The 27249-nt window shown below is 51.9% G+C and overlaps 2 protein-coding genes across 10 annotated transcripts in view; one reads left to right on the forward strand and one right to left on the reverse strand.

Annotated features, from left to right (window-relative positions):
* The window catches only part of GGT1 (gamma-glutamyltransferase 1), a 66979-nt gene that overhangs the window by 22886 nt on the left and 16844 nt on the right, over window positions 1-27249 (reverse strand). For 4 of the 9 annotated variants that reach the window (XM_041126097.1, XM_030025826.2, XM_041126098.1 and 1 more), the window contains 2 exons: window positions 21546-21610; window positions 10288-10424 (listed from right to left, as the gene is read on the reverse strand). The gene's annotated coding sequence lies outside the window, so the exon portion shown is untranslated. Of the gene's footprint in view, window positions 1-1668; window positions 1855-8489; window positions 9132-10214; window positions 10241-10287; window positions 10425-21545; window positions 21611-27249 lie in introns of those variants that run through there. The other 5 variants (XM_030025828.2, XM_041126099.1, XM_030025833.2 and 2 more) reach the window with 5 other exon arrangements.
* LRRC75B (leucine rich repeat containing 75B) overlaps window positions 11311-27249 on the forward strand; it is a 29450-nt gene continuing 13511 nt past the window's right edge. Inside the window, exons 1-3 of the mRNA XM_030026550.2 lie at window positions 11311-11349; window positions 19116-19478; window positions 24218-24346. Coding sequence (XP_029882410.1) covers window positions 11311-11349; window positions 19116-19478; window positions 24218-24346 — 531 coding nt within the window. The remainder of the gene's footprint in view (window positions 11350-19115; window positions 19479-24217; window positions 24347-27249) is intronic.

The raw sequence follows: 27249 nt of genomic DNA on the forward strand, positions 1-27249 counted from the left end.
AGTCCGACTCCTGCTTGTTGTGGACAGCTGGATGAGGAAACGCAGCCCAGGACTGGGACCTTGTGCTGGATTAGAAAGAAGAGCCCTGGTCCCGGAGACCCCACCTTTGACATGTTAGAAGGGCTTCAGCACAAACAAAACAGCTCTATGGGGACTGAGTGGATTTTCAGTGGGGGATGTTGCACCTCTTCTACTAGAGGGGTAATCAGAGCTGTTGGATTCAGCTTTAGTAATTGGCATGAGATGGAGATACCATGGCATAAGAAACAGCCAAGAGCAGAAGCAGGTCTTCGTTTTCCAAGCGTGCATAGGAGAGGGCCATTCTTTTTGTTCTGATACTGAGCACACAGTCTCCTGGGTGCCGTTCTGGTCCTTCATGTGTCTAAATATTCATTTTCCTGGGCAGAACCTGTTCCTTCTCACACAACTACACTTGCCCTTGATAGTTCCTTGCAACAGAAATTACTTTGCAAAGAATTAAATGTAGCCTGCTTGATTTATTTCAGGACATTTCTTTCTGCTTCACAGGCCGGTTTCCCCTATACATGACTAATCGCGACAGGCGCTCTGCTGAGCGCTCTCCCTGCCCTGCATCAGGAGCTCTGTTCTCTCCCACAGCATTGCCCTTCCACTCTGCTTCTGGAGGACACTCCCAGCGTCAATCCATCATCCCTGCAGCTTTTCTGGCTCTGCACCTGCTTCCTGGCCTTCCCTCTTGCTGTCAGGTAAGAAACCTGCCAGTGCTTGACCTCCCATCCCAACAGGGTCTGCATTTTCCAAGTTACCACTTAGAAGTACAGAATGAGATGGAAAGAGGTATGCAAGATCTATGGGTTTCAGCCCACTCCTTAGACCTAGCTTTCTCTGAAGAGGACTACTTGCCAGCAGGACGTTGACTTAAGTAAGAATTTCTCATCTTTAGGACCCCGTGAAATCTGCCTTCCAGTGTTCGTATAGCTCTGACCTCTCTGGTAGTTCTGAGAGTCTTTCCTCTTTAAGATTGCTAAAGCAGCACTTCTCTTATCAGCATACCATGTCACTCATACTACACGCAAAACCAGGGTCAAATTGTGCCTCAGTCTTATGACCCTACATACCAACCTTTCCAACCCAGTAAGGAGTGAAGACCAACATCGAGGTGGGTGGTAGATAGGGTACATTCAAAGGCTCGGGTGGGCCATGCAGAGGTGAAGTATCTTGCCCAGTGACCTGATTGAGATACCAGGTCACTAGAGTCCCAGCTCCCTAGACTCCCAGCTCCTTTCTCTGATCTCAGCCTCTGTCAGAAAACCCGATTCCTCTTGAAACCATCAGTTCACGTACTGCTGACCCTATCAAGCCACAGCGTTAAGTAGCTCCCCTGAAGGGTGAATCAGCAGCTGTTCAGATTGCCTGGACAGAGACCCTGCTGCCCGTGACCTGGCCTGCATTAACCGAGAGAATCCAAAGTCAACACAGTAGATCAAGACCTGGCAATCCCTATAAAAGATAAACACTTGCTCTTCCAACCTGAGCCTGAAGGCTTGTGAAACAAGGGTACACTTTAATAAAGTACGATTAAAGAGCTGGAAAGGTACGTAATAAAGGGAAAGAAACAACTCCTCTATTTCACACCCCAATCCAACCAAAATATGGCGATGATAAGATAAAATCGTGCTGTTTACTCACTACTTTAAAAGTGCTGTTCTCCCTGGGTGCAGTTCACCTTCAGGCAGCGACACCAAAAGAAGATGCTTCTGCCTTGCTCTCTTGCCCCTTATCCCTCTAGGGTTTCCAGAAGCAAGGATTTCAAAAGCAGGATCGGTCACACAGAGCTGAGTGGCCACAAGACTTTATATATGGGAGCGGTCAGAAAGGGAGGGTGATGTAATGAAGTCATATCTTTGAGCAGTAAAGGCATGCCACCCTTCCCCCTCCTCGTCCCTGAAGAACTGCTGCCTCACAGGGCAAGCTGAGAACAGTGGTCAGACACTTTCCGTGCCGTACTTTCTCACGGCAAAGGGAACGGCATAGAGGGTGGAGAGCAAGGAAAGACCAGACTTGAATGGAGACCATACTTTGATGTTGGTTAGTCCCAGGAGTGAATCCCTACTGGCAAAGTTGTTTCTTTCCTTTTCTTCGTGCACCGAACAATACTCTGCCAGTTGCTGGTTTTGCTTGTGGCACAAGCCCTGACAGCAAGGACACCCTCTGCATTAGAGCACTGTTGCCCCCATACCCACCCTGTTAGGGAAAAATCCCATTCCTACTATTCTTCGAAGTTAGCCGATGCTGGAGCACTGCCCAGCTCCACGGCCATAGGGGCTGGGAGCTCCGTGGAGGAGAAGGAACGTGCATCCCATAAAAGGTGGTGTCCTGGACACCGACTTGGGAAGCTCTTGAGAGGCACATCCTGCCCTTCTCCATCAGAGGAAGTCTTGTAGCCTGTGAATGGGGAGGAAATCTCTCAAGGATGTACCATCGCTCTCCAAAGGGAAAATAATTCATTTTCAACTTCCTTCATTACAGTTTTGTTGATCTTTCACTGAAGGGCTTGTTTGACCATGAAAAGCCATGTCATGCATTAGGACAAGATTTTACCAGTTCAGAGCTTATGAATTATCGGTCGAGTCTCTCTGGAATACCTGTATAGAGATGCCAAGTCTAACAGAAGATGTGCATCTTCTCAGCTAAGGCAACTGGAAAAGACAGGAGCCAGCCCAGGCTTTCACAAAGTGAAATTCATAGAGTTACTGTCACCTACCAGCAACCGCACCAAGATCTGCAGGCAGGGTCATGCAACAGCAGCCACATAAATGCCACCAGCTCATAGAATCGAAATCCCGCACCGACAGGAACCTCCACGGCTAGTTCTTAGGTTTGGGTGGGGGAGGGAGATGTGGGAATGACTCTTGCAAGCAGAGGTGCTTGTGCAATGTGTAGCGAACTAGAGAACGATCTTACTTTTTCCCCTTCCCAGGTTATTTTTCAGCCAGAGATCTCCCCCGTCGTCTTCACGTAACACTGTGCCAGCCTAAGTAAGGGAGCTATTTAAGACACTGTAAGGAGTATTCCTGTACACCAAATCATGGTCCAAACCTCCTTTACCGCAAGGAATGGGCTTGCTTTGATCGCATCAAGGCACTCAAAAGCAGATATATATCTGAGTTAGATCCCCTTCTAACTGCTAGGAAGGCTGCATAAGAGGGTTGTTTTTTTTTTCAGATCTAGGACAAACTAGCCCATTTCTCCTCCATATCAAAGACTTGCTCGCTGTATTTGCACTCCCCTGCAAATTACATACACATGATCTCAGTAAACTACTCTCTCTTGTTCTGTTGCTTTGGAGCTGTTGGGATCAAACCATAAACAATTCACATTGAATTCTTCTCGTATCCTTATCCAGAGGAGAAATCTGCACCCCTGGCAGGCATTTTCCAGTACGACCACAACTGCAGCAGACCCCATCCCTCCCAAGGAAAGCTCCCCATTTGCTCAAGGGGCAGCATGTCTTTTACAGGATAGTTTGGAGACAGCCTAAACGTGCTAGATGGGTGGCAGAGCGAGCTCTAACCAAATTGTAAGCACAAAGAGGAAGGACAGAGTCATAATAGGTCCCTTCCTTTATTTCTCCACTGATACTCATGCTAAGAGAGGGAGAGACACAAGGGAGACTGTGTGAAGCTGTCTACCAAATAACAGCCTCCAGTACTCGCTGCACCTACAGGAAGATCCCCAAACTCCATAACCTGTCCAGATTGCCAAATTCTTATCATCATCGCCACAAAAAATTTTACTACTTAACAGCATTTTTAAGCCACTATCAGGGCCAGGGAGCCTTACAGGCCAACGTGAGAAAACATTCACATCCTCACTTTAGAGACAGGGCAACAAGACAATCTTGCCTGGGGCTTCAGAGCAGGTCAGTGCCCGGGTTGGAATAAGGAATCTTCCCCCAAGATTCCTTTAAACATATTGCTAGACATCACCTCTCTTCCCTGTCACGTGTCCGATATATACAGTAAATCCAGACACAGTTGGAAGTGACAAGTGCAGAGGCTGACAGTGATCTAATTGCACAGTGCCTGGAGCTCCGTGGGCTGTTGTTTTCACTGTTTCTCATGGTTTTGGCTTCTCCCCCACTGTAAACAGGAAGAGAATAAAACACGAAGGTAACTCCATCTCCTTGTGAAAAATGACAGCAGATTAGATTGCAGCAGAGGAGCCGGGGAGAAGTTCAAAGTGTTTGCCACTTAATAGAAAACTTGCGGATTACTATAGAAAGTTGTTGGCTGACTAATTGCTGTTAAAGTCTAACCAAAACAGGAGGGCCCTAAAACCAGAAGAACGAGGACTTTTCCCAGGAAGAGCCAAGGTCCACTCTACAGACCGCCACAAATCTTTTTTCCATTCTGCCTAAGAATCAGTGGGAGTCAAAGACGTGAGGCATTGAAGTTATTCCTGGACGTGAATGAAGACCGATCCAAGGCTCAGCCCCATGGAGATCTGTGTGTGCAGCCCGCCCAAACTTCGTCTCGGGAGAGCCTCCCTTGTCGAGAAGCCTCCCTTGTCGAGAAGCCTCCCTTGTCGAGAAGCCTCCCTTGTCGAGAAGCCTCCCTTGTCGAGAAGCCTCCCTTGTCGAGAAGCCTCCCTTGTCGAGAAGCCTCCCTTGTCGAGAAGCCTCCCTTGTCGAGAAGCCTCCCTTGTCGAGAAGCCTCCCTTGTCGAGAAGCCTCCCTTGTCGAGAAGCCTCACTACCTCTTTTCGCTTTCTCAGCAATTTCTGCTGAAGGATCAGCTCTACTGCTCCCGGAGCAACAAATGAACCCTCTCAGCATAAAATTCAGCACATCCTGGTAAGCCAGAATCAGTCCTGGGTTACCTTCGTACGGCAAGTTTTCAACTGGACCACTTCGCAGCTCTGCCCCATAGCAGCGTCAGGGTTGCAACCTCTCAGAGAGGGACGGGGCAAAGCAGCAGAGGCAAGAAGCAACGCAGCCATCTCCAGATCTGTCATCCCTACTTGTCAACCCGCATCGCCGGGCCTGCCGGTGCCTGCCTCTACCGCTGCACACTGCAGGGCCACCCAGCTCACATGGGGACGGGAATCAATCCACCTCCGAGGGTGCTGCAGGAGCAAAGAGCCACTGATAGCTCTTCACATGCTATGTGGGAAGAATTTTCACCGAGTGCCTGAGAAGGCTTTAGATAAATTGCTAGTTTGCACTGAGTGTGTAGGAGCTACGTACTTTCTGGCTACACCTCCACCAGTCTCCAGAGGGCAAACCCATCTCTAGGACGAACACCCAGAAACAAGAGCTTTATGGGCTGGGGAGCTCTGATTTACCCCAGGACCCTTTTCCCTGCTGTGGGCAGGTTAAGAGGGTGCTCAGCAGCAGTACAGATAATTCATGTAGCACTACACAGGAAGGTCGCGTACCATGCCAGAGAGCTCATGCCGTAAGTGAGAATCTGGATTTACATCTGGTTTATTCCAACGGCTCTCAGCACCTCACACTGTTTGCTCCCCAGAATGACAGCCTTGGGAAACAGATAGATTTTCCTTTCTAAAGATGTCACTCCCTGCAGCTCTGAGTACCCCCTAGTCCTTCAGGCTCACAGATAGTCCAGTTAAGACAGTTCACCTCCGTGTGGCCCTTTGCGACCCAACAGCTTCGACCTTCCCCACGAGGGAAATGCGTGGTACAGATTTAATCTTGGTGAAAACATCCTTGAGCCATAGCCCACACGTGGGATGGACACTACCGTACAATGGGGCAGGCTTCTGTCACAGCCCTGTCTCGAATGGCCTCTGCATCTGAGTGCAGAAACCTGGCAGGTTTGATGCTTGCAGCATCTCCTCCTCTGGGCAAAGCATAATGTAGGACCGTGGAAGGGATAAGTGCTCTCCTGTCCCGAGAGGGGCAACCTGCTATCAGGAGAACGAGACTCACATCTCAAGTACAGGTCCCGAAGCCCGAGATGGCAGAAAAGTCTCCCTGTCTGGTCTATCTGACCCCCTGCCCAGCCTTTTTTAGGCTTGTTTATTTTGGTGCTGCAAAAGGCACCGGAGGCGACCATTGCTTTTGAGATATCAGAATCACAAGCCTGTGCCTCAAAGCACACGCAACCTTTCTTGGAAACTGGGAATGAGCCAGCTGGGCTGGAGGCAGAGGCTTTATCGGCACGGCTCCTGGGAAGACCCACTTGCCGTGGTTTTGGGAGGAGCACGCGTGCTGCAGAGGCTGGACACGCAGCACCGCACGGCGACCAAGCTTGCACGTGAGCTTGGCCCCATCAGCTCCGTCCCACGTGGATGAGCTGCTCTGCGTTTGCTCCACAGCCTCTCTGGGTTGGGATGGGGCAGATGCTGGATGTTTTACCATCTGCTGAGCCCACGCCTGCTGCCATTTCCACTGCCAGTGGGAATCACAGATCCCTTTACCACATTTCAACCTGATCTCTGGGGAAGGGTTTGTTTGCTTTCTCAACGTGCCACGGCTGCAATTAGCTGGCAGAGCAGGCAGCAGGCCGGTTACACCTGCACGGCACAAAGGGATATGAGCGAACAAGCCGCTTTTAACCCCCTCTTACCAACTGGGACCCCTGACCACTGCTCCCAGGCAATGAGAAATGGCAACAGATGGGAAATCACAGGCATTTCTCAGGCTCTGCCCTCTCAAAGATCAGGGTGTCTCCCACAGGTCGAGGGGAGGGGTACTACAAACATAGGCACCCCCTAAATCACCAGAGCCACAGCAGCCAGTGCCACCAGGCACAAATGGACATTTGCAGGGGGGCAAGTGGCCTCCCCAAGGAAAGTCCCTCACCTTCCCCTGCAGACAGAGGCAAAAGGGCTTCCCGCAGGCTGGGGCGATATTCCCACTCTCCTCCCTTCCCTAGACGTCAAGCGCACGTCCCCGACACCAGCCCTCTGACGCCTGGGGAGACAGTATAACCATTTTCCGATAGCCGTTGTGCCCCCGTTTCCCCCCTTGTCCCCTGCACGGCTGCGGCACTGGGGAAGAGGGACGATTTGCCGGTGAGGTCAGCCCTGGCGTGTAACGGGGGTTTGGGGGAAACAGACCTTGGGGACTCGATGGGGCTGCTCCCCCATGAGAGCTCCCGTGGCCAGAAATGAACTTCGAACTCCAGCAGGGCAGGGCTGGCCTGTGCAGAGACAGGAGTCTAGATAAAAGAGACTTCTCTTTTTTTTTTTTTTTTTTTAAGAGAGCAGGAAGGAGCAGGGAAGAGAGGCAGAGTCCGGGGCTAGGTCTGGCTGTTCAGATCTGAGGCTACCAGAAACGCTGGCTGCTCTTGAAAGGGCTTCCTGCCTCCCCCCGTGCTGCCCCAGCTGCCTCGCTGGCCTCTGCCACAGAGATGCCACCAGCCTCGAGCTAATTTGGGCTCCTGGGGAAGAGCACAGAAACACAATGGTGACGCGAATGAAAAGCAACGGGGAGGACGACACCCAGGAGACTCATCCTTATCAAGGAACAACCTGATATCAAAAGGGAGCTGTGAAGACGGGGAAGAGCTATTTGTAAAACCCACAATTAAGCCAAATCCTGTGGTTTTCACGTGTTGATTCCCCAGGAACACCATCCTGAAGACTGCCCCAAAGGGGGTAACGCTGTGCCAGGCCAGGCCGTGTGCCAGATGCGCTGCACGTACAGCAGCAACACACCCACTGCGCAGTCGCCGTCTGCCCCGTGCGTGTGCTTTTTAATTACATTTTTTGTTTGCAAAGCATCTCTTATAGGAAAGACAAATTGCATTACTCTCAGCTTATTAAAATCACACGCAGAGTTTCACAACTGCTAATTACACCCAGGCAGCAGTGTCACTGTAATTAAAGCTGGGACACGCGTTTGGGGAGCTGAGAGCCCAGCTGCCGCACAACCCCTTTCCCTGCACCGCTCTAACCAGATGGGCTGGCCAGAACCAGGCTCAGCCGCCCCGATGAGCTCAGCCCTGCCCAGGACTCGACCCGCCGCCGTACCCGGGCACAGCCGCTACCGCGCCGGACGACGATGCACGTAAAGGCCGCGCACCTCCTGAGCGCAGGGGAGCGAGTCCCCTGCTCCAAACCTCCCCAGGTTACAGCTGGGCACCCGCATTGACTCCGCTGCGCGGGCAGGGGCTGGGCGAAGCGAAACACGCAGCCTTGGGGTTGCGGCGCTGAGGTTTGGGGAGTGAAAGGGGGTTTGCTCCTCTTTCTGCTGCTAAACGATTGCAATAAATCACGTTGCCTGCCCGAGCCTCCGTTTCCTTGCACGTAAAATAGATTTTTGGGCTTCCCTGTGAATTAAGGGGCTCTGGGGACAAACGGCGGAAAGGACTCTTGCTGGCACCCGTCTCTCACAAACACCTTAAAGCCCGTGTAAAAAAAACCACCTGCGCCTGTGGCACACCAACAGACTTGGGAGCGAATTACATAGGGGAAGGCGTGAAGCCCTAGAGACCGTGAGTCCCAAAGTACTAAGAGACAGCAATAAAGGAGCTTACAGACCTGTGAGAAGCCAGGAGCTCGCTGGAGAACCAACCCTTCTCTCTGCACCGCTTGGTCTCAGAAGAGCAACTGCAGGTGTGCAAACAGCCGTGCAGGCAGCACAGCAAAACACCTGCGCTGAGCTCAGGCGCCTCAGAAATAGAGCTCTGCAAAGCACAGCTGGGACCAATTAAGTTTTGGGCAAGTGGGGGCTTGACACCAGTGCTGGCCTCCTGCTGCCCAGGGGATGCTGTGGAGAATACCACCTCCAGGAAGATGGAGCGCTAATTAGGGAAAGCAGATAAACACCGCATCTGTTTCGAGAGGAGTTTCCTTCCCACTGAAATCCTCGCAGTTTCATTGCTCAGCAGGATGCAAACACATCCTTAAATGACTTCCTGCAGCCCTGGTTTCAAAGATCAGTCCCTTCAAAAGCAATAACACGCCAAGATCAATAGCAACCCCAGGAGAGCTCTGAGCATGCCAGCTCCAAATCCACTGAGCTATCACTACAGCCAGTTACCTATCAGATGCTAAGGGGTAATTCTACCTTTTCACATTTGAAAAGGCTACTGAGACTTCCTAAGCAATCAGGCTTACTTAAGTACCAAGAAAAAAAAAAAAAGAGTAGGAAAATTTACATTTCAGAAACAGCATGATGTGCCTGTGCAATATATCCTGCAGAGGCAAACCAGCAGATATAGCTCACAAGCAAAGAGGAGCAGAGCTCAGACTCCTGGATGGGATCCCGAGAACAAGAACATGTTCATATTCCTCTTGAACGATTTTACTAACAGCTCCCTGAAGTTGCTGATAGGAAGTTCTGGGAAGCAGTTATCAGATAATCATTTTTAATCCAGTACAAGTAACAAGCGAAGAACAAATGCTCAAAACTTCATGCAGAAAAAGCTGAGTGGGTGCCCTATGGATGCTAGAGGCAGCACGCTCAATATATTTACTTGTGGCCCAGTAATGAAATGGCAGAAGATAACATATGGAGCTAGCAAAGGACGTCAGGAAAAATTCAAAGAGCTTGTGGAAAACTTGAAAACATCTGTGAAACAGGGCAGATGATAAGCAGATGAAATTCAATATAGAGAAATACGTAATGCCTGGCTGTGATAAACCAGTATGAAGGATGGATACGTACTGATGGGTTTGAGTTAGCAGCTTTTTTCACCACCGTTAAATATCTTACACAGATTTGTGGGAAAAAATGCAGCGAGAAGGAAGCAGGAATTTGTTAGCTCCTGATTCATCCCCTCTTATTTAGAGCTTATAAATGAAACTGGGTCTGTAAAGAGGAAAAGTATTCCTTTGAAAAGGATAGAGAGGACAGAGGCAGAGTTAAGAATCAAAGCTGGCATATCAAGCTACAGCTATAGAAGCTTTTTGAAAAAGCAACAACTTAGTACAAGGGACTTACCTAAGAAATGGCATAACACAAAGATTATGCCCAACAACCTATGCCTATATTGAAAAACAAAGTGTTTTACCGTCCAGGGCATTCACTTAAGTACAGCTAACTGTAGCTCCCCTTGGAATAGCATTGAAATCTATCCAAAGAGGAGAATTCCAGTTCTGACAGAGGTCAGGATTTTCGTCCCTTAAAACACGTGTGCAGCGTCAGAGCGCGCCACGGGCACACGGCGCCTGAAAAGCAACGGCGGGATTCCCGAGAGCTTCGAGCCTTCCTCTCCCCACCTGGAGCCTCGGGCAGCGTCCTACCGCCCAGCCTCGTCTCACCTCCAGCCTCCGAAAAGAGTCGCTCCCCCCGCTCCATCCGCCCCACGGACACACCTGCGCGCTTCGATCCTACCTGGAGCTAAGTGGGATTTTCCACGCGGGCGGTGCGGCATCTCAGGGGTCCTCCCAGCACATCCCTGCCTGGCCCAGGGCTTGGCGCCTGGCCCGGGGAGAGGAGAGCCTCTTCTCCAGAGCAGCCGGGCTGTTCCCCTGTGGGTGAGAGGCTGGGTCAGTCCCAGTTCTTGGACTGGGCACTAGATGGCACAGATGGGAGGAAATTCAAAGCCTGCCGTCCGTGGCGTTTCGGACAAGGGGGTCCGCCAGTTGTCCGTGCCACGGGCCGTGGATGTGCCGCCAGCAGCGGCGGCAGCATCCCACGGGGGTATCGCCCTCCGCGGCGTGCCCCCCTTGCCGCTGCCCTGCCGCGTTCCCTCTGCATCCCATCCTCTCCCGTCCGGCCAAAGGGTCGCCTGTGCTGCACCGAAGCCGGACGGCCCCGCAAGGGCCGTGGCCTCCGGCCGTGCCCCTGCCTCCTGGACGTGACCTCTGCTATTCCTCACCAAGCACAGGCTCACCGCCTCGGGCGTGCAAACACCTTGTTCGCGGAGTAGCCCTATATTTGGCTCAAACCGCGTCAAAAAGAGAAGGGAAATCCTCCCTGGGGTCGACTGGCCTGTTTCACTGTGAGGCTGCGCCTTGGGCATCAGCCCGCAGGATAAGAAATACCACCCGACACCAGGGAGCGCGGGGAGAGACGCCAAGAGCCGCGTCAGTCCCAGTTCTTGTACTGGGACCCCATCAGCGATCCCTGTGGGTTCGAGGTGGGTCTGGGGAATGGCACCCCGGCACCTTTCCTTTGTCCTGTGGGATGATGGTGCAGAGGGAAGCACTTGGTCACTGCTCGTACAAGCATCTTTCACAAGGTAAGCTCCTCTAAAGCAGCTCGCTTTTCCCTCCGGTTTTCTTCCTTTTCAGCATTGCTGCCTGCAATCACTGAGGCAGGACCTGTGCCCCGGAGCCTTCCCAACCTCATCTTCCTCAATTTCTTTAAGGCGTGGATGAAATTCCTTAGAAGTGAACTGTGTGGACTGACGCGATGAGGCAAACATGGGCTAAGCCACGCAAAACTGCTGTGGTAAGCACAGAAAAGGCCAAAGCATTTTTTTATGGTGAGAAAAAAAAGAGTAGGGGAAGGTGGAAGGTTGTACACCGGCCTCTGCTGTTCTGACATTAGAAATTCACTTTACTTCAAAGGTTAACACAGTTAATGCATCTGGTGAAGATCACAGGCTCTGACAGCCCGTCTGGAAAGGCTCCGTCTGTAGCTCTGCCCAAGGGACAGCGCGTGCAGGATGGCACTGAGGCGAGCAGCAAGCTTTGTCCACAGGGCAGAAGCGGCACACGTGGGCGTTATCCAAACCAAACCTGAACCTGGCAAAGCCCAAAAGAGCTTTTGTGCCGAGCAGCTCAGCGGTGCCAGGTATTAATGACACGGACAAGACTCCTAGGAAAAAGCCTGTTTGCTGAAGGGAGCGGCACCGGACAAGCTACGCTGCAGCCTCCTGGGAAAGATCAAGGCGGGCAGCGCTACCCTGTCCTGTCTGTCTGCTCATGGCACTGCCCTGCAGACTGAAGTGGATCTCGGGATCACCTAAGTTCAACCCCCCCAGGGCGAATCCCTCAGAGCGTCTTAGGCGAGAGACAAAACATAAATCAGATGCCAGCAGTGTAAGATCCAAATTCATCGATGGTGTGGACAGGGCAGTAGGTCAGTTTGGCTCAGTGGCTCTTTCAAAGGCTGGAGTGGGTGACACTGGTGACCAGGGCACCAGCTGGAGGGATACTTATGCCAGCTCCAGGGGGAAGCTCCGGTCCGGTGTCCAGAGGCTGGCTGAGCAGTACAGAACAGCCAGAGAAGCCCCTTCAGCGCTGGGCTTTCACCAACAGCCTTAGAGACTTGCTTCTGAGCACCCATCTAAGTCTAAACGTTGGGTCAGTGGCATGTAACAACCTGGCTTTGAAAGGTTCCTGGACAGAGGAGGAAATGCTTCAGAGAAGGCTTTTATGCTCCAATTCCCACTTCGAGCCCTGCTTCTTGTACTCTTCTATTGCTCTTTAAGTACTTGGGGTTTTTTTAGCTGAGAGATGTCTTTTTATCTTTGAATATAGATGGAGAAAAAACTAGTCAAGCTGGAAAGAAATAAAAACAGCTGGTCACTTTTCCAGGCCTGCCGTGAACTGTAAACAAGTTTTTAAAAGTTTTTTAAAAAGCGCTGAGGTCTTTGGAGAACATGAAAGTCTGAGTCAGTGGTGTCATCCTCCTCAGCAGAAGGACTTCTTATGTGTCATCCTGATGGCTGGACCCGCTTCACCCTGCCAGAGGCAGCGATGGTGAGAGCACTGAGCTTCCCGTGCAGACACCGCTCAAACCAGCCGCCAGCATTTTCACGCACGGTGCCTGCTCAGATCAGACCTCCACGGTCTGGCTGGCTGGCCTCCAGCACCTGGTCCACATACTCCCCCAGAGGCCTGTGGTTGCTCTCAGTGGTTTAGCACTGCTGTTAAGATGCTTAGAGCGAATATAATCTGTGCACTTAGCGGTTTCAAACTCCAAAAGAAGCTTAGCAGCACCAGGCGTTGCCTTCAGCCTCTCCTGTATGGGCTTGAGATGGTTTAATTCTTTTATGAAACGGTAACTCCAGCCCATAGCCTTAAACTGTGGAGGTCCCTTCTAAGCCAGGTTTTCTAAAAGCTCTTTAGAAATATTTTTATGAGACACACAAAAAAAGGGGATCCCAGAAGGACATACTTACTCTAAGATCAGATGTTTCTGCCTCTTAAAGGCTGGAAATGCGAGAGCCCCATGGCAAGGCGCATTTTAAGTCCTTGCAGGGCTTTCCCCCGCTGTTTCTCCCGTCTTAGATCAGCTTCTCAAATGGTCTAATGTACGGTAATGCCTAGAGAGGTCCCAGGGCCTTCCCCTGCACCTCCCATCAGCCTTGTGAAAGCATCAGCAGGCAAGCGGCCACCGCTGCGTCCCAAAGGCAGGTGGCTGAACAGCAAAGCAGCCCCTGGGACCACAGACTGCCCCTGGACGTGCCGCTTCCCGGCGTCTGCTTCATTAACTGCATTTGCTCTGCTTTTTTTTTTTTTTTTTTTTTTTTTTACTTTACTGCCGCCCTTTACAGGCTGATCAAAAGCACAAGGTGTTACGAAGGGGACCTTGTGCTGTTGCCTTGAAAAGGCTCCTGCTGGTCCCAGCGACTCTCCCTTCCCTTTCTGTAGGGCTTCTTGTGGCTCTGCCAGGGGAAAGCAGAGAGCTGGGGAGGACAGCAAAGGTGTCCGGAAAGCACGCGCGGAACCAGGCAGCAATGGAGAAGCAGAGAAGGTGGAGGGAAAGAGCGGGGAAGTGCGAGCCTGGGGCAGAATGTGAGAAGAGTCACGGCTTCCCACCACCTCCCTCCCCAGAAAGAAAAGAAAGCCCCCCCAGGGCTGGAAGAGATACCCCACGCTGGAGGTGTGTGATACAGGACAGGACCCCAGTCCTCCCAGAGCCGTGATGGGTGTCTCTGGTGGTGCTTTCAGAGCTGCTGCTCTTGCCTTTCTGCCAGGCTCTACAGCAGTTCAGCGCAAGACTGTGTGTCCAAACCTCACGGTATCCAGCTTCACAGTCCGGCTTAATTTAATCGAGATAAAATTCATCTAAATGAAATGGGTGCAGCATGCTCCCGGAATGGAGGTAACAGAAATCCTCCATGTACCTCAGATACCTAATTAATTCATCATGGAAGTAGTGGAAGCTCAGAATTCTCCTGTGCTGAGAAGTCAAGTTAATGCCGTGCGTCACTGGAGCGGAATGGTGACCTTCCCTGTGCTTGCAGTAATGTTGTCCCATTTAACTGTGACCACGAGATCACAAGTTGTTAACATTCTCTGTTCGGGCAATATACAGACCAACAAATCTGCTTTTACGGGCCCTGCTAGAACTTGATTAATTTGCTTAATAATGAGCAGACCAGTGTCCATAATTACTTAGCAGAACTCTGTCACTTTTATAACCCATCACTGCAGAGACGCATGCCTCAGACCCAGAACACCACCAAGGGGCCTCATGGGCTGCAAAGAGAGCCCCAGCTGCAAGAAGCAAAAGGCTTAAGGCCTAATTAATATTACATGGGCTATCCCTACCATTTCTCCATCAAGTGCAGAGTCTCAGCAGTGCCTGTCTGCACGCAGTTGCTACTGCCAGCACTGATGCTGCGGGAACTCCCTAAGACCACAGCCCAACTGATGCTGTGTTCATCTTTTATCTCCCCGCCTCCACGCGCTCTGCAGAACCATTAAGGGAATTTCTTCCCCGCAACGGCACTGTCGTGGACAGGTGGACCTTCTCCAGGTCTGTGCTGCTTTGTTCAGTCAAGAGTTTATGGGTGTTTGGACTATGAAGCTCCCCACGTACATTTCTCCTTGAACAGCTCATGGCCAAACAGTAAGCGCATTTGCCCCCAGATATAACGGAAATAAACGTGGAGCCTGGACTAGCTCTTTGCACGTATCTCTCCACGGCTACAGCTCCCTTCCCTGCAGGAGGCTTGGCTTTGAGGGATCTGCCAACAAGCTCAGAGCCACGAGAAATAACAACTTGGGAGCTCAGACAAGCTGGTTTGCAGGCAAACAAAAGCTGAAGCTGTGAAAGTGTGAGGCAGTCAACGCAGTGTCTGGCAGCACAGCCTCACCGCCGCCTTAATCTTCTTTCCCTTCTTAAGCACTAAATTAATCAATTACATTTCCAGCCCAGCAGCAACAGTCAAAAACGTAACCTCCATCATATACAAGGCAAATATAATTAGGATTGTCATTTGAATCCAGCTTGACCAGCATACAAATCAGAACAGCCTCAGTGAGCGTGCGGGTGTGCGCGCCTGGTTCCTCCCAGGCAGGGGCAATTGGAATTGCAGTCACACCGCGAGCACCGCGGGGTATTTCAAGGAAAAGGGCAGTGGCACGAGCTCTGGTTGCAGCCGTCCAGCTCCCAAACAGGGCAGAAGCGCGTTATATAGCGCAGTCTCAAGGCAACCCTCCGGTTGTGTCAGGGAGGAAGCCACAACCTTCCCAGCCACAGCACGTGAGCTTGAATCTTTCAGCCTAGCACTGCGTACGCCACAGACCCTATAGAAATGAGACGATACAAAAATGAGAGTCCTTGACAACCTCTGCCTAGGATGCCAGTGTGAATTTGTAAGGGGTGAGCAGTTACCATCCCCTCCCCAGTCTACTGATGGGCAAACCAAGTCACAGGGGGCTAAGTATGCTGTGCGCTGGCAAGAGCGAGCCAGGAGTGTTCGATGAAAGCATCAGCCCCAGGCTCAAAAGCAATCAAAAAAGCAAAGTGAGTGCTAGGAGACAAACGGAGCAAAACCGCAAACCTCCCTGGGCTATCGGATAGCTCCAGGGTGCATCCGTGTCCCCGTGGCTGCTGTGGCAGTTCGCTAGAGGCTACAGCAGGTCTAGAGGAGCGGCAGGGAGGTAGTTTAGGATGATCTAAGGTCTGAAATGGCTTCCGTGTGAGACCAAGACCATTCAGCCTGGGAAACAGAAACCTGAGAGGGGACATAGCACAGGTTTGTCGTTCGAGGGTGGCTTAGCGAAAATTAATAGGGAATGACTGCCTGCTGCCTCTTCCAAAATTTGAGCTACAAAGCATCAAATGAAAACAGTAAGTGACAGATGCGGAACAAAGTAAATATTTCTTCACACAACGCACAGCTGAATAGTGCAACTCACTGCCATAAGATGCTGTGGATTCCCCAAATTTGCTCAGGCTCAAAAAAGCTTTAGGAAAAACCCATAAAGGACTATTAAATGCAGAGATCCCCACCTCAGGAAATTCCTGAACTACAGACGGCTGACGGTGAGGAGGGTATTCAGGAACACACCAACCTGCATCCCCCTGCTCTTATGCTCCTCGCTAGGCATCCTCTATTAACCACTGCTAATTCAGAATCCCATGGGAAAGAGATCTGCAGTCTGATCCAGTACAGCCGCTCTTCTGTTCCTGGCACAGACCTGAGTTCTCCTTACTTGCCCGAAAGGCCAGCAGCTGGGAATGTTCCCATTACTGGGCAGCGGGATGACAACAAGGAGATGTGCTTACAGCACAGAATTTGAGTGAATAGCAAGAGGATCTCTCTCTGCTTTCTATTTTTCCCATTTCTCATCTTAAGAGAGATTTTTGATAAAACTCTTAACTCAGCCATGCTGGACCCAGCTAGTTGCAGTTGGCAGCGCCATATACACCTGTGTTCAGGTTAGAAGCAAGTTAATCTCCTTCTGAGAGGTGCTAATAGATCCACTGGGATGGGGTGGAGGAATCCTCTTTCCAAGCCTCAAAACCACAGCTTGTGGTGGCTGTGAGATGCCCCGCAGTCCCCACTCCCTCCTACCCACCAAGATCATGAGCTGATCTAGCTCCCTGGAGAGTTTTCACGTGCCCTTGCCACCGCAGCAAAGAGGAAAGGGAAGGTGAGGACACTCCTGTAGATTGGTATCCCCCAGGTCTTGCATCCTCACCTACTGGCTCCGTCTCTCCTCGGGCTGCATAGGACCAGAGGATGCAGTCTCTGACAGAGTCTACTCTTCCCAAGCAAACTCCTGCCTCCTCCGGTTATACGCAGCAAACCTTGCCGACCATCTTAACTATAGAAATACACCCACTCGCTGTCACGAGCCCTTTGAAAGTGCACGCACAGGTAGGGCAGGATTTTCTCTTGGGCTACAAAGAGCTGCCAGCCAGCCATTCTCCTTCAGTAAAACCAAGCGGAGCGTTGGTGTGTTTCTCATTAGCGCCTACTATTCATGCTATCGTAGTGTTTCCAGTTTTAAAGCAGACAGATGAGAGACAGCTGAACCGCTTCCGCAACTGTTTGTTTGTTAAGAGGATTTGATATGTGGTGGGATATTTTCAAGTCACACGCAGAGGAGAAGGTATCCTGGTAACGGTGCCATCCTCTGAGCCGCTTGCTTGCCCTGGTTCTCCCGCTGCCTTGGAACAACGCACGCGGTCTCATCCCCGTCTAAGTGTAAACTACAGATTACGTTTCTTTCTCCTCACTCTCAGAGATAAGGTGTGAGACAATTCAGCCACACAAAGCCATTCTGCTATTAAACTGATCCTTTGGTCACAAACCCTGCTATTGCTGCTTCTCCTTTCAGCAGCACTCACAGAACAGAGCAGGCAGAAGCACAGCTCTAAGGCAGGCTATCCAGTTGCCAGACGGCGGGGAAAGGCCGCCGTGCAACTCTCCGTTGACACCTTTACCCATCGCTCCAGCCAGGCAGTTTTCGTCCTCCCCTTTGCTCCCGGTGACACTCCTGCAGCCATAACGCTGCACCCCATACAAGCGATTTTCTCTTGACCCAGCCTCTCTCAAAGCTCTCCGACCAGATCCTGAAGTCCTTACTCAGCATCTACTCCCTCCAAACGGGATTAGCCTGAGTCAGGCTCAGCAATATCTCAGGATCTGTCGATGCCAATTTCTCTCTTGCAGGCACTTAGCTAGAGCAGGGAGGGGAATAACAGGGAGATGGACAGTCAGGGCTTTTGTCTGATCAAACGTTGAGTAAAGCTCTGAGAAGGGCCGTCAGAATTTGTCCCATCACCGTTAGACACCTGCATAAACACTGTGCCAAAATTGATGCATTGGCCAGGCTGCTTTATAGTCCAGCCCCATTTTGTCCCTGTCTATTCAAGCCAGACTCAGGTGACCAGTCGAGTATTTAAAGGAGGCTGCAATGAGGCAGGGCACCCACGTCTCCGTCCCCAGTCACAGCTCTGAGGAACGCTGAGAAGGAAAATGAACCTTGCTGGCTCTGTACAGCAAAGAGCCACGGCCATCCCCATTCCCCCAAAGCGAGGACCCAGTGGCCACGAGAACAGATTCTTCTGCAGATGCATCGGACGATACTTGTCCAATGGATGCACAAGGCAGTGGGAACCCCAGGCTGTTCCTATAGCTGTGTGCCCTCATATTACAGCTACCAGACACTCCTGCTCTGCGTGCGGGACTTGCGGTCCACCACGGGCACCCGGGCTCAGTGTGGTGATAGCCCTGAACAGAAGTGAGCCCATGGCTCCAGCTCCAGAAAGTGGAAGGTTAGGCTGAGCCACTGGTGATACTGGGAGCATGACTCAGCTGCTTGCAAAATCTCAGTGGCTGGGGATGGGATCCAGGCTTTGTTTTTTACCATCCTGTCAGATGGCAGTGATTTTGTCTGAGGAAAAGCATGTGCTCAACTTGCTGTGCACTTCTGGGGGAGGGAGGAATGCATACGAGGGAAACACTTCTACCCACGGCAGGTAAGAAACGGTGCCAGCATCGTACTATCAGTTGCAGACGACGGGCAGCGGGCAAAATTCCTGCCACTTTCTAGATTCGTAAAAACACCTCCTCTGGGTCCAACAGCAGACTGATAGAAAACACAGCCCGCAGACGCAGTCCCAGCCAGCCGGCGTGTTTTGAACCACTGTTCATCTTGATAACCTTCTGCAGCGTTCAAAGAGTTTGCCCAGGAAAAAACAAACAAACAAACAAACAAAAGCTCCCCGAAAAGCCTGGATGCAAGGAGCGGTCCCGGCAGCATCCTCTTCTCTCTTTGTCTTCTCCACCGAGCATCTCCCGGCGGAACGAACCGGGAAGAAGGAGAAGGAGGAGGAGGAGGAGGAGGAGGAGGAGGAGGAGGAGGAGGAGGAGGAGGAGGAGGAGGAGGAGGCGCCTGCGGGAGAAGAGGCAGCCGGGGCTGCCCAGCCGCTGGGGAGGCGGGTGCTGGGGCCGGGACCCGAGCAAATAAAATACCCCCGGGGCGTTGCTCGCCCGGCCGCGCCGGGAACTACCGACCGGGCAGCCGGGGCAGCCCCGCCGCCCGGACCCCCCCGCCTCCCCCGGCCCTGATCCCGCCCTTCCTTCCGCTCGCTCCCCTTTCCGGCGCGGCGAGGCCGCGCTGCGGCATGGGTTCTCCCGGCTGAGCCGGCAGAGCAGCCTGGAGGAGGAGAGCACCGAGGAACCCTGCGCCGGCAGGCTGGAGGGCGGCCGGGGAGACTTCCATCTCTCCTCCCTGCTCCTCCACCCGCAGAAGCTGCCCGGGGTGCTGCGGAAAGCCTCGCCTGCTCCCTACGTGCGGCGGGTGGGCTGGCTACGGGAGATCCAGGCCACCATCCGGGAGCGCAAACGGGAGCACGCCGTGCACATCCTCAGGCTGCTTAGGAAGGTAAACGCTGCCGGCGAACCGGGGCCCGGGGCGGTGCGGCCGGGATGGGCGACAAAGGGCTGTCCGCGGGGCCGGGGTCTGCAGTCCCCTCTGCCCGGCGGTGGGAGGCAGGGAGCAAGGGTTTCCAAGCCCCCCCCCCAGGTCCTCGGCGGTGTGGGTTTGCAGCCCCCCCCCCCCCCCCCCGCCTTGGCGGTGCGGGCTCTTTGTGCCGCCTTTGGTCGTTCCGTGCCCCGGCGGTCCGGGAGCCGCCTCGTTCGGTCCCCGGGAACGGGAGGCGACGAGCCGGCCTGGCTCCCTGCCACCTCCCCCGGCCGGGGACAGGGAGAGAGGGGCTGGGAGGAGGGTCGTGTCGCTCGCAGAAGAAGGGGTGTCCGTCCCCATCCGCACCCCTCCGTGCCAGCCCCTGGGCGTGCTCGGGATCGATCCCCCCCCCCCGGGAGAAGAGCCGCTGTCATCCCACTGCCACCACGTCCCAATACACCCGCCCAGCCGGGCTGGCCAAGAGCTGTCTTTTGCAAGCCCCCCAAAATGGTTTTGGAGAGGAGCTCTGGGACAGCCTAGGCGGAGGGGAAGAGGTAAAGGGGTCAGTGTATCGGTGGGAGCTTGTTTCTGTCTGCCGCCATTCAGGAACAGAAAAGCCAGTGTGCAGACAGCGTGGTGCCAAAGCGATGCTGAGGACAGAGCCCTGCCGCTGGAACAGAGCCATCTCCTCCATCACTCAGTGCTACCATCACTCCCCAGGCAAGCTCAGCTCCCCTAAACTGCAGGCAAGTCTGCAATCAGTAGCACAGGGGACAAATCCTCCCTCTGATTTGGACATAAAATACCATCAGTTCTTAGCTTCTCACGTTGCTTCACTAGATAGTGACCTACTTCATCTTGGGAACATACTGAGTTTCTCGCCATAGTGGCAAATAACCTTCGGGTGTGAGTACATTGGAGCGGGGACTGGCTGGCTGGGAGGCATTAACAGCCCTGTCTCTGCTCTGAACATCCTGGGTTTTACAACACATCCAGTGGTGGTCAATGCCCTGGGCTACCAGCAAGTTGCACTCTCATGAGTAAGAATTTACAGGACCAAAAATTACATCTCTACTTTTCCCGTCCACTGCCGTAGCGTTCACATGAGGATCGTTACCAGCACCACAAACGCTCTTCTTGCCATGCATGTAGACCGATAAACCCTCAGCAGAAAGCCTGTATGTGTGCACTGGTATGGCAGACAAGGGTCGAATAAGATTTCAAAGGCAGTTTTGGAAAGGCACTGTTACAAGAAGCTTGTGAAGAAAAAGAGGCAACCACGCACTTCACGACTGTGGCAATGTAACACGAACAGACTTCTGTAGGCTATGCCAGAGGCCAGAACTAGAGAATGTCATTTTCTATAGTGCTCAGCACCTCTCCTTGAGACTGAAGCGCTGAAATCCTCCACAGACCTTGGAGGTCTCCAGAAGGTCCATCTGTGAACAGCCAGGGTTCGAATGCTAAGTCAGAGGGCCATCTGGAATGGAGGATCGTTTCTAAGCCCTCCTTTCAGTGCAGCCTGCCAGCTCCTTTCAGGATCAGTTAAACACTCGGCTTCCCCACATCTGTGCTGAGAATTACCGTGTCCAGAACACTCATGTTTTGTTCACTGCCCGTCCAGTTCCCCTTGTTATTCATGGTCCCCATCTCTGCCCATCCATGTCGAAATAGTGACCCTCTGTTCATCTGCCCACGACAGAGCAGTGGGACACGCATCCTGTAGTCACAACACAGCCTTCCTCCGCCAAGTAAGATGGGAACCCATCCAACGCCACCCCAAAGCCTCTGGTTCATTTTGTGCTCAGACATTTCAGAGAGAAGGCTACACCACTAACGCGTACCACACCCTTCAAGAGCTAAACACAACTGCCGGCCAGTCTGGGGTCATGTAATCAGAACCAGTCCTCCTCACATGCCCAGTGTCAGCTTCAAAGAGCATTATGATCAGAGTTTTTTCTCATTTACAAATTTCCCTCGCTCCTCAACTAAATTCGGCCCTTAGCTCGGTCCCCAGCATGTCCTTCCTTACACAGACTGGCTTACCTCGGCAGTAACACGCTCTCGGGAGTCACGGATTAATGTGTCCCAGGTGAGGCTCTGTTTGTTACCTGTAAAAAGAGAGACACCTTGTTCACTCTAGCGGACAGCGAGGCTATTTAACACCATACCTCATCACTGTGCCTTGGGCCAGGGCGCGAACACCCCAGAAAAGGCAGAGCAATGGTGGGACTGGAATCACAGCATCCTCAAGTGAGCAGACACGCTCAGCCAGACCAGAGGACACGGGCTCCCGATGCAAGGCAGACACAGACCTTGTCCAGCCCTGCAGGTGTACGCCGTGGGATGTAGTTGTATCTGCCAGTGGTTTTGGACCTGTGGTCTGCAGACTCCAAAGGGCTGTGGACTGCTCCTTGAATGTTGGGAGGGTGAAATAAAGTAAAACAAGCAAGCCAAGCAGAAGCAGATCCACCAACAGAGATGCAAGATCCCAGCATTTTAGAAGACTGCACAGAGATGCAACTGCAAACCACGGGTGTACGCTCACGTACACTTGCTTTGTACAGGAACACTTGGACAGGTCCATTGCACATCATCTTACCGGTCTCAGAAATACCCACCTGCAAAAGACAGACCAGCTTTCCTGCTGGTCTAACTGGGCAATGCTCAGCTGAAGCCAGGGGACACAACAGACTTACAGCAGCAAAAAGTCTGGTACAATCTGATTTCCCTGTGCCGAGACAATGGCCAAGTGTCATTTTTAAGATAACAGCACTAAGCCAACTGAACTGGCAAGACTTAAAGTATTCTGCTGTTTGCAGCCACCCTTTAGGTGGTACAAATTTTTTCAAGATATTTGGGGGGGGGGGGGGGGGGAGCTGGGAATAAGTAAGACGAACCAGAAAATGCCCCGGGCTAAGAATTTATGGACTATCAACATGAAGTGAATATTTACAGCTATATCATTTATAAAACCCTTGCAGGCAGGATTTATAATGGGAATGCAGATTCATCTTAATGGTATAGCTCCAGTTGGGGGAGTTTAATTACTGCTCTGACATGCACTGCTGCATGCCCAGCCATGCCATCCTCTCGACAGCTTTCTTCATCTGTGCGTATTACACTTGGCGTAGGAGGCTCCATTTCCCTGAAGCCTTATGCTTAAGGGAGACATTGGCATGATGCCTTGGTACACTCCTGGCCCACATCCAGCTGTCTGTGGCTGTCTGTCCTTCAGGACTGATCCACCACTTGGGTTCCTTGGTTGCTCCTGGGTATCATCTGTGTACACACAGTGCTTGGGCTGTAAAGCATTCGATTTATTCTCCCTTTCTCCACCAGATCTGTAGCCAGGGTCTCTGGTGTTGGGCTCTCTGCTCGACCTAAGCATATCCACAGCAGGAGAGACTGGATACAGCACTGGCTTTGATTGCTGCTTAGGGTTAAGATCCAACACCTCTGCCAGCTATGGCTCCATCCCTGCTGGTGATGTATGTGTGTACACCCTGCTTTTATTTTCCTCTCTCTTTTTTTTTTTTTTTTTTTTGAGCTCTCAGTGCATCTTTTACTGGGTGGTGCCTGAAGCACACATTCAGTGGAGCAACGCGAACATATGGGGCACCCATTTGCTTATTCATTTCTCCTGGCAGCAGCATAGAGAATGGGCATAGGACTTGTTTCCTCCCTCAGCTGAGCCCTCCTTGTCAACTGAATCAAACCCAGCACTATCCCTATTAGGGAGCTTTTTTGTTCTACATTTCTGCTCCTGGGGTATTTTTTTTTCTGCCCCCAGGGTATTTTAATGTGAGTAAGTGATCTCTCTTTCCCAGATGCCTTTTTTTTTTTTTTTTTCTTTTTCACAGCTCTGTGGTACCTCGTGCTTGTAATAACTGTGTCATATATTAGATCTTAGCTTTCCTCTAAGCAAGAAACAGCTTAGTTCTTTGCAGTATCCCCCATCTGGCCCCTGGGGAGGCCTTTTGTTCCCAAAGATGTTGAGGTTTCTTCCAGCATGTCCAAAGGTGCCCCATACCCTGGTCCATGCAGGTAAGTTGCACGGACCACAGATGTTGCCCTCGCTCACGCTGTGGACAATAGGAAAAGGACTCCCCATGACTGTCATGTATAGCTACCTATAAATTTACCATTACACCCAAAAGACAATACTGCCAGTGCTTAGTGCTTACTGAGAAATTCAAAGCACAGCTAAACTCATACTGACGGGCAGGACTTTTTGGCTCAGCCAGCCACCACCAGGTCGTATGGCAGTATCTAAATACCTGAGAAGGGTTTGATTCTTCCAGAAAAGCTGAGATTGGAGAAGCAGGTTTAGAGCCAGCCTTCCTGTTCAGCTTCTTCAGCAGATTCACCCACAGAGGTTGACAAAACTGTGAGTTGCTCTAGACCTAATTCTCTCTGGGCTCCAGCCAGTCTGGAAATGATAGCACTCTCACCTTCCCGTGGGAGGTGGAAACAAGGTGGTCAGTCCCTAGGCTGACTAGCTCAACTTAACACTGCAGCTCATTCAGCTCTCTGGCTGTCCACAGCCCTCGTCACGGTAACGCTGGGTTAGACACAGCTGCTTCACCTTTGTTGGATAGTTTCCTGTATCGAGCAAACCAGCTGGCACCTCATCGGATTTGCTTTCTGGTTTCAAAACACATCACGGTTATAGCTCCAAGGAATCCCGTGGATCTGACTGACTCTTTCTCTTGTAGGACCTGGGACTGGAAGGAACATTCCTCAATGAAGTGCTCTACAAAAACGCGACCTTCCTCAACTTGGTGGATCCCATCTCCCATGACTTGCTGATGAGCCTTGCTAGAGATCTGCAGTGTCCCAAAAAGGTGAACCCTTCCCTCAGCTTGATGAATACTTTGCAACGTAGCACTGATGCAAAGAGAGCCCTAAGGGGGTGGCTGGTGCTGGGTGGTGCTCAGCAATCCTTCAGAACCAGCCCGTGTATGCCCTTAGAGTGGTAGCATAGAGATTGTTGTGCATATTTCTGTAGAAATCGGTTAAGACTACCTCAGAACATAAATGCAAATGAAGGAGGGGGCGGTTATGCGCACAGAAATCAGGAATTTACTTTTTGTGCCAATAGTAAACTTGATGACAGGGTGCAGGCCAGATAAAAATATACGGGGCGGATGGTGGTGCCGTATTCACTGTGATGCCCCAGAGGTTTAAAGCAGCTGGCTTATGGGGGCTCATGGGGCTGCAGAGGGGAAACCAGATCTCTGCCCCTCTGCCCAGGCTGGTGGCTCTGCAGGAGGAGAACCACCTCTCTCTTCCCGGGCCCTTTGCCATGTGTAACTACCCTAATCCAGCATTACATCCCCCCTGTAGCCTCCCGGATCTGCGAGTAAAGAACGGTGCTGTAGGAATGCATCGCAACTGAGGGTTCAAGGAGCAAATGCATTATGTGCACGGTATCCCTGCACTGCTCCGGCACTTTCCTTCAGAGAACGAGGAGAGCAGAGACAAAGAAAGGCAAGGCTGAGTGCGGACAAACATCACAGATACCACAGTCCCACTGCAACGCCAGCATCTACTTCTGTTACCCTTTGCCACCACAAACACTCGGATTCGCAATACATCCATTTGCTCATCAGGCTTGGCAAGTGTCACGTTTGCTTTATAAGAGCAGAGGTAGAGTGAATTTCTTTATTCAAAGAGAGATATTAAGTACACACAGCTCAGAGCAAACAGCAGTGCCCTAGGGACTACATTGAATGCCTGGTGTAGATTAGTGGCATTTCTAACCTTGTTCTGCCATCTCCTGAGACTCTCTGATAACAATTAACAAGTCAGGTCTCAATAGACAAACTACGTTGAGCCAAAGTTTAATCATCATCATTGGGCTGCAGTGCAGCCTGAAAAAAAAAAAAAATGTTCAAGTGTAATTTTCGTGCAAATTTTATAAGCATCTTCAAGTGGGTGGGTTGCAGCAGTAGTACCTCTTAACCATACTTCACTTGACGTCACCTCCAGCTGTTCTACTTGACCATCTCCAACCTCATGCTGTGCAGTGCCCTTCAGGGGAGGCAGCACGAGGGGACACTACCCTACTCCAGTACCCAGGTGCCTAGCAGATAACCCACTACAATTTTTATATACTTGCATATACCACCCCACCCTCATTTTCTATGTCTTATAGATGCACATGCTTATCTGCACGGACACATGTACCATTACATAGATAAGATTTTCCCCATTCCTAAGGAAGATGTTGAGTACCTGAGCTGCCCCTCAAAGCCAGCAGGAGTTTAATTAAGGGGTTGGAGAGGCTCAGTACCCTACAGCACCAGCACCCTTCCCGGCACAAACATCGGCAGACCACGTCCCCTCTCTGACCCTGGCTGAGCATCTGGTGGGTGTAACTGCATTACGGGCAAGCAGGCTGAGAGCAATTCCCAGTCTCTCAGTGGAAATTAAATCAGCGAGGACACGGGAAGGAACGGGAGGGTAATTCTCGGTTGTGAGCCAACAAACGCTTGCAGAGCATCGTGCCAGCTTCCGCGCTGAAGCCCGGTGTGCACGTGCACCCAGCTGGAAAGGTTTGCTGTTGTAGGTGAGAGCGGGGTGCCAGTTTACAGCCTTGCCAGCACGGTAGTAGTCTAGAACAAGGCACCTAACCCAAGGGCAGGGGCCAGTCCCTGCGGGGCTCCTGGGGGAGCTGGGAGAGGGATCAGGGGGTGCTCAGCTGAGCTCTGAGGCTGGGATCCCTCGCCACTTGGCGCAGCGGAACAGCCACGTGCTGGCAGCGCGTCCCTGGGGAGTTCAGCTGATTCGGTGGCTGCTTAGGAAAGTCACAGTGCGGCTGTTGGCCCACAGTACAGCACTTTAACCGCTTGCGATAAGGAATAAATTAGCATACTCCCTGACAGCTTTACTATGTGTTTACCTATCAAATCCCTAAATGCACATGTTGCACCACGGCTGGAGGGCTGAGGAATGGGAAGGCAGGTGTCTGTCAGCATTTGGAAAATATGATAGAGGGGGCAGAAATCCCAGCGTTCAGCAGCTGCCATTTGCCATTCTGCTTCACCAGGGGAAGAAAGGTGCTGTTCGAAGTCATGGCGACAGAGAATGCATGCAAAAATAAACCCAGGAAGGTAGCGACCATCTTGGCGCGATCTTTTCCTGAGGAGTTACTGCAGGGGCCGAAGGGAACTGCTGGCATTGGGAAGCTCCCAAACTCAAACCTCCAGGATCAGAATGGACCGGAATGACGTGAGACGTAGCATGGGGAACTCTCAGGTTCCCTGTCCCAGCACCTCCCAGCTGGAGCACGGGAGGGAACAGAGTCAGGGTGCTGCTGCAGGAGGAGCAGGGATGTCACAGGGCACGTCTCTCCCAGCAAGAAGCATCTCAGGGGTGGGACAAGGGTGCCGACTGCTGAACTTTCCGCATCAGGGTAACAGATAGTCACTCCAAAGACAGTATGCAGTTAGAGTTTGGGAAGCACGGCAACACGGTAATTGATAGAGATTTAGCAGTCCTGTAACACAATGAGTCGGCAGCTTGTCTGCACAGCCGGGGATGAGTGCTGCTGAGGATACAGCAGTGAGGAGCTGAGGCACTCATGCTGTCCCTGCACTGGGCTTTTTAGAAAGTGGAGATCTTTTGAAGAAAAGGGTGTAGGGGGTCCCTGCACAGAGCCCTTCTGGCACTGTCAGCCACTCTGTCTTTCTGGGTGTTGCCTGGCCTAGAGCCAGACCCCCTGCCACCGCTCTAGAAAATAACC

The sequence above is a fragment of the Aquila chrysaetos genome, chromosome 9 (assembly GCF_900496995.4).
Source record: "Aquila chrysaetos chrysaetos chromosome 9, bAquChr1.4, whole genome shotgun sequence".
NCBI classification, from domain to species: Eukaryota; Metazoa; Chordata; class Aves; order Accipitriformes; family Accipitridae; genus Aquila; species Aquila chrysaetos.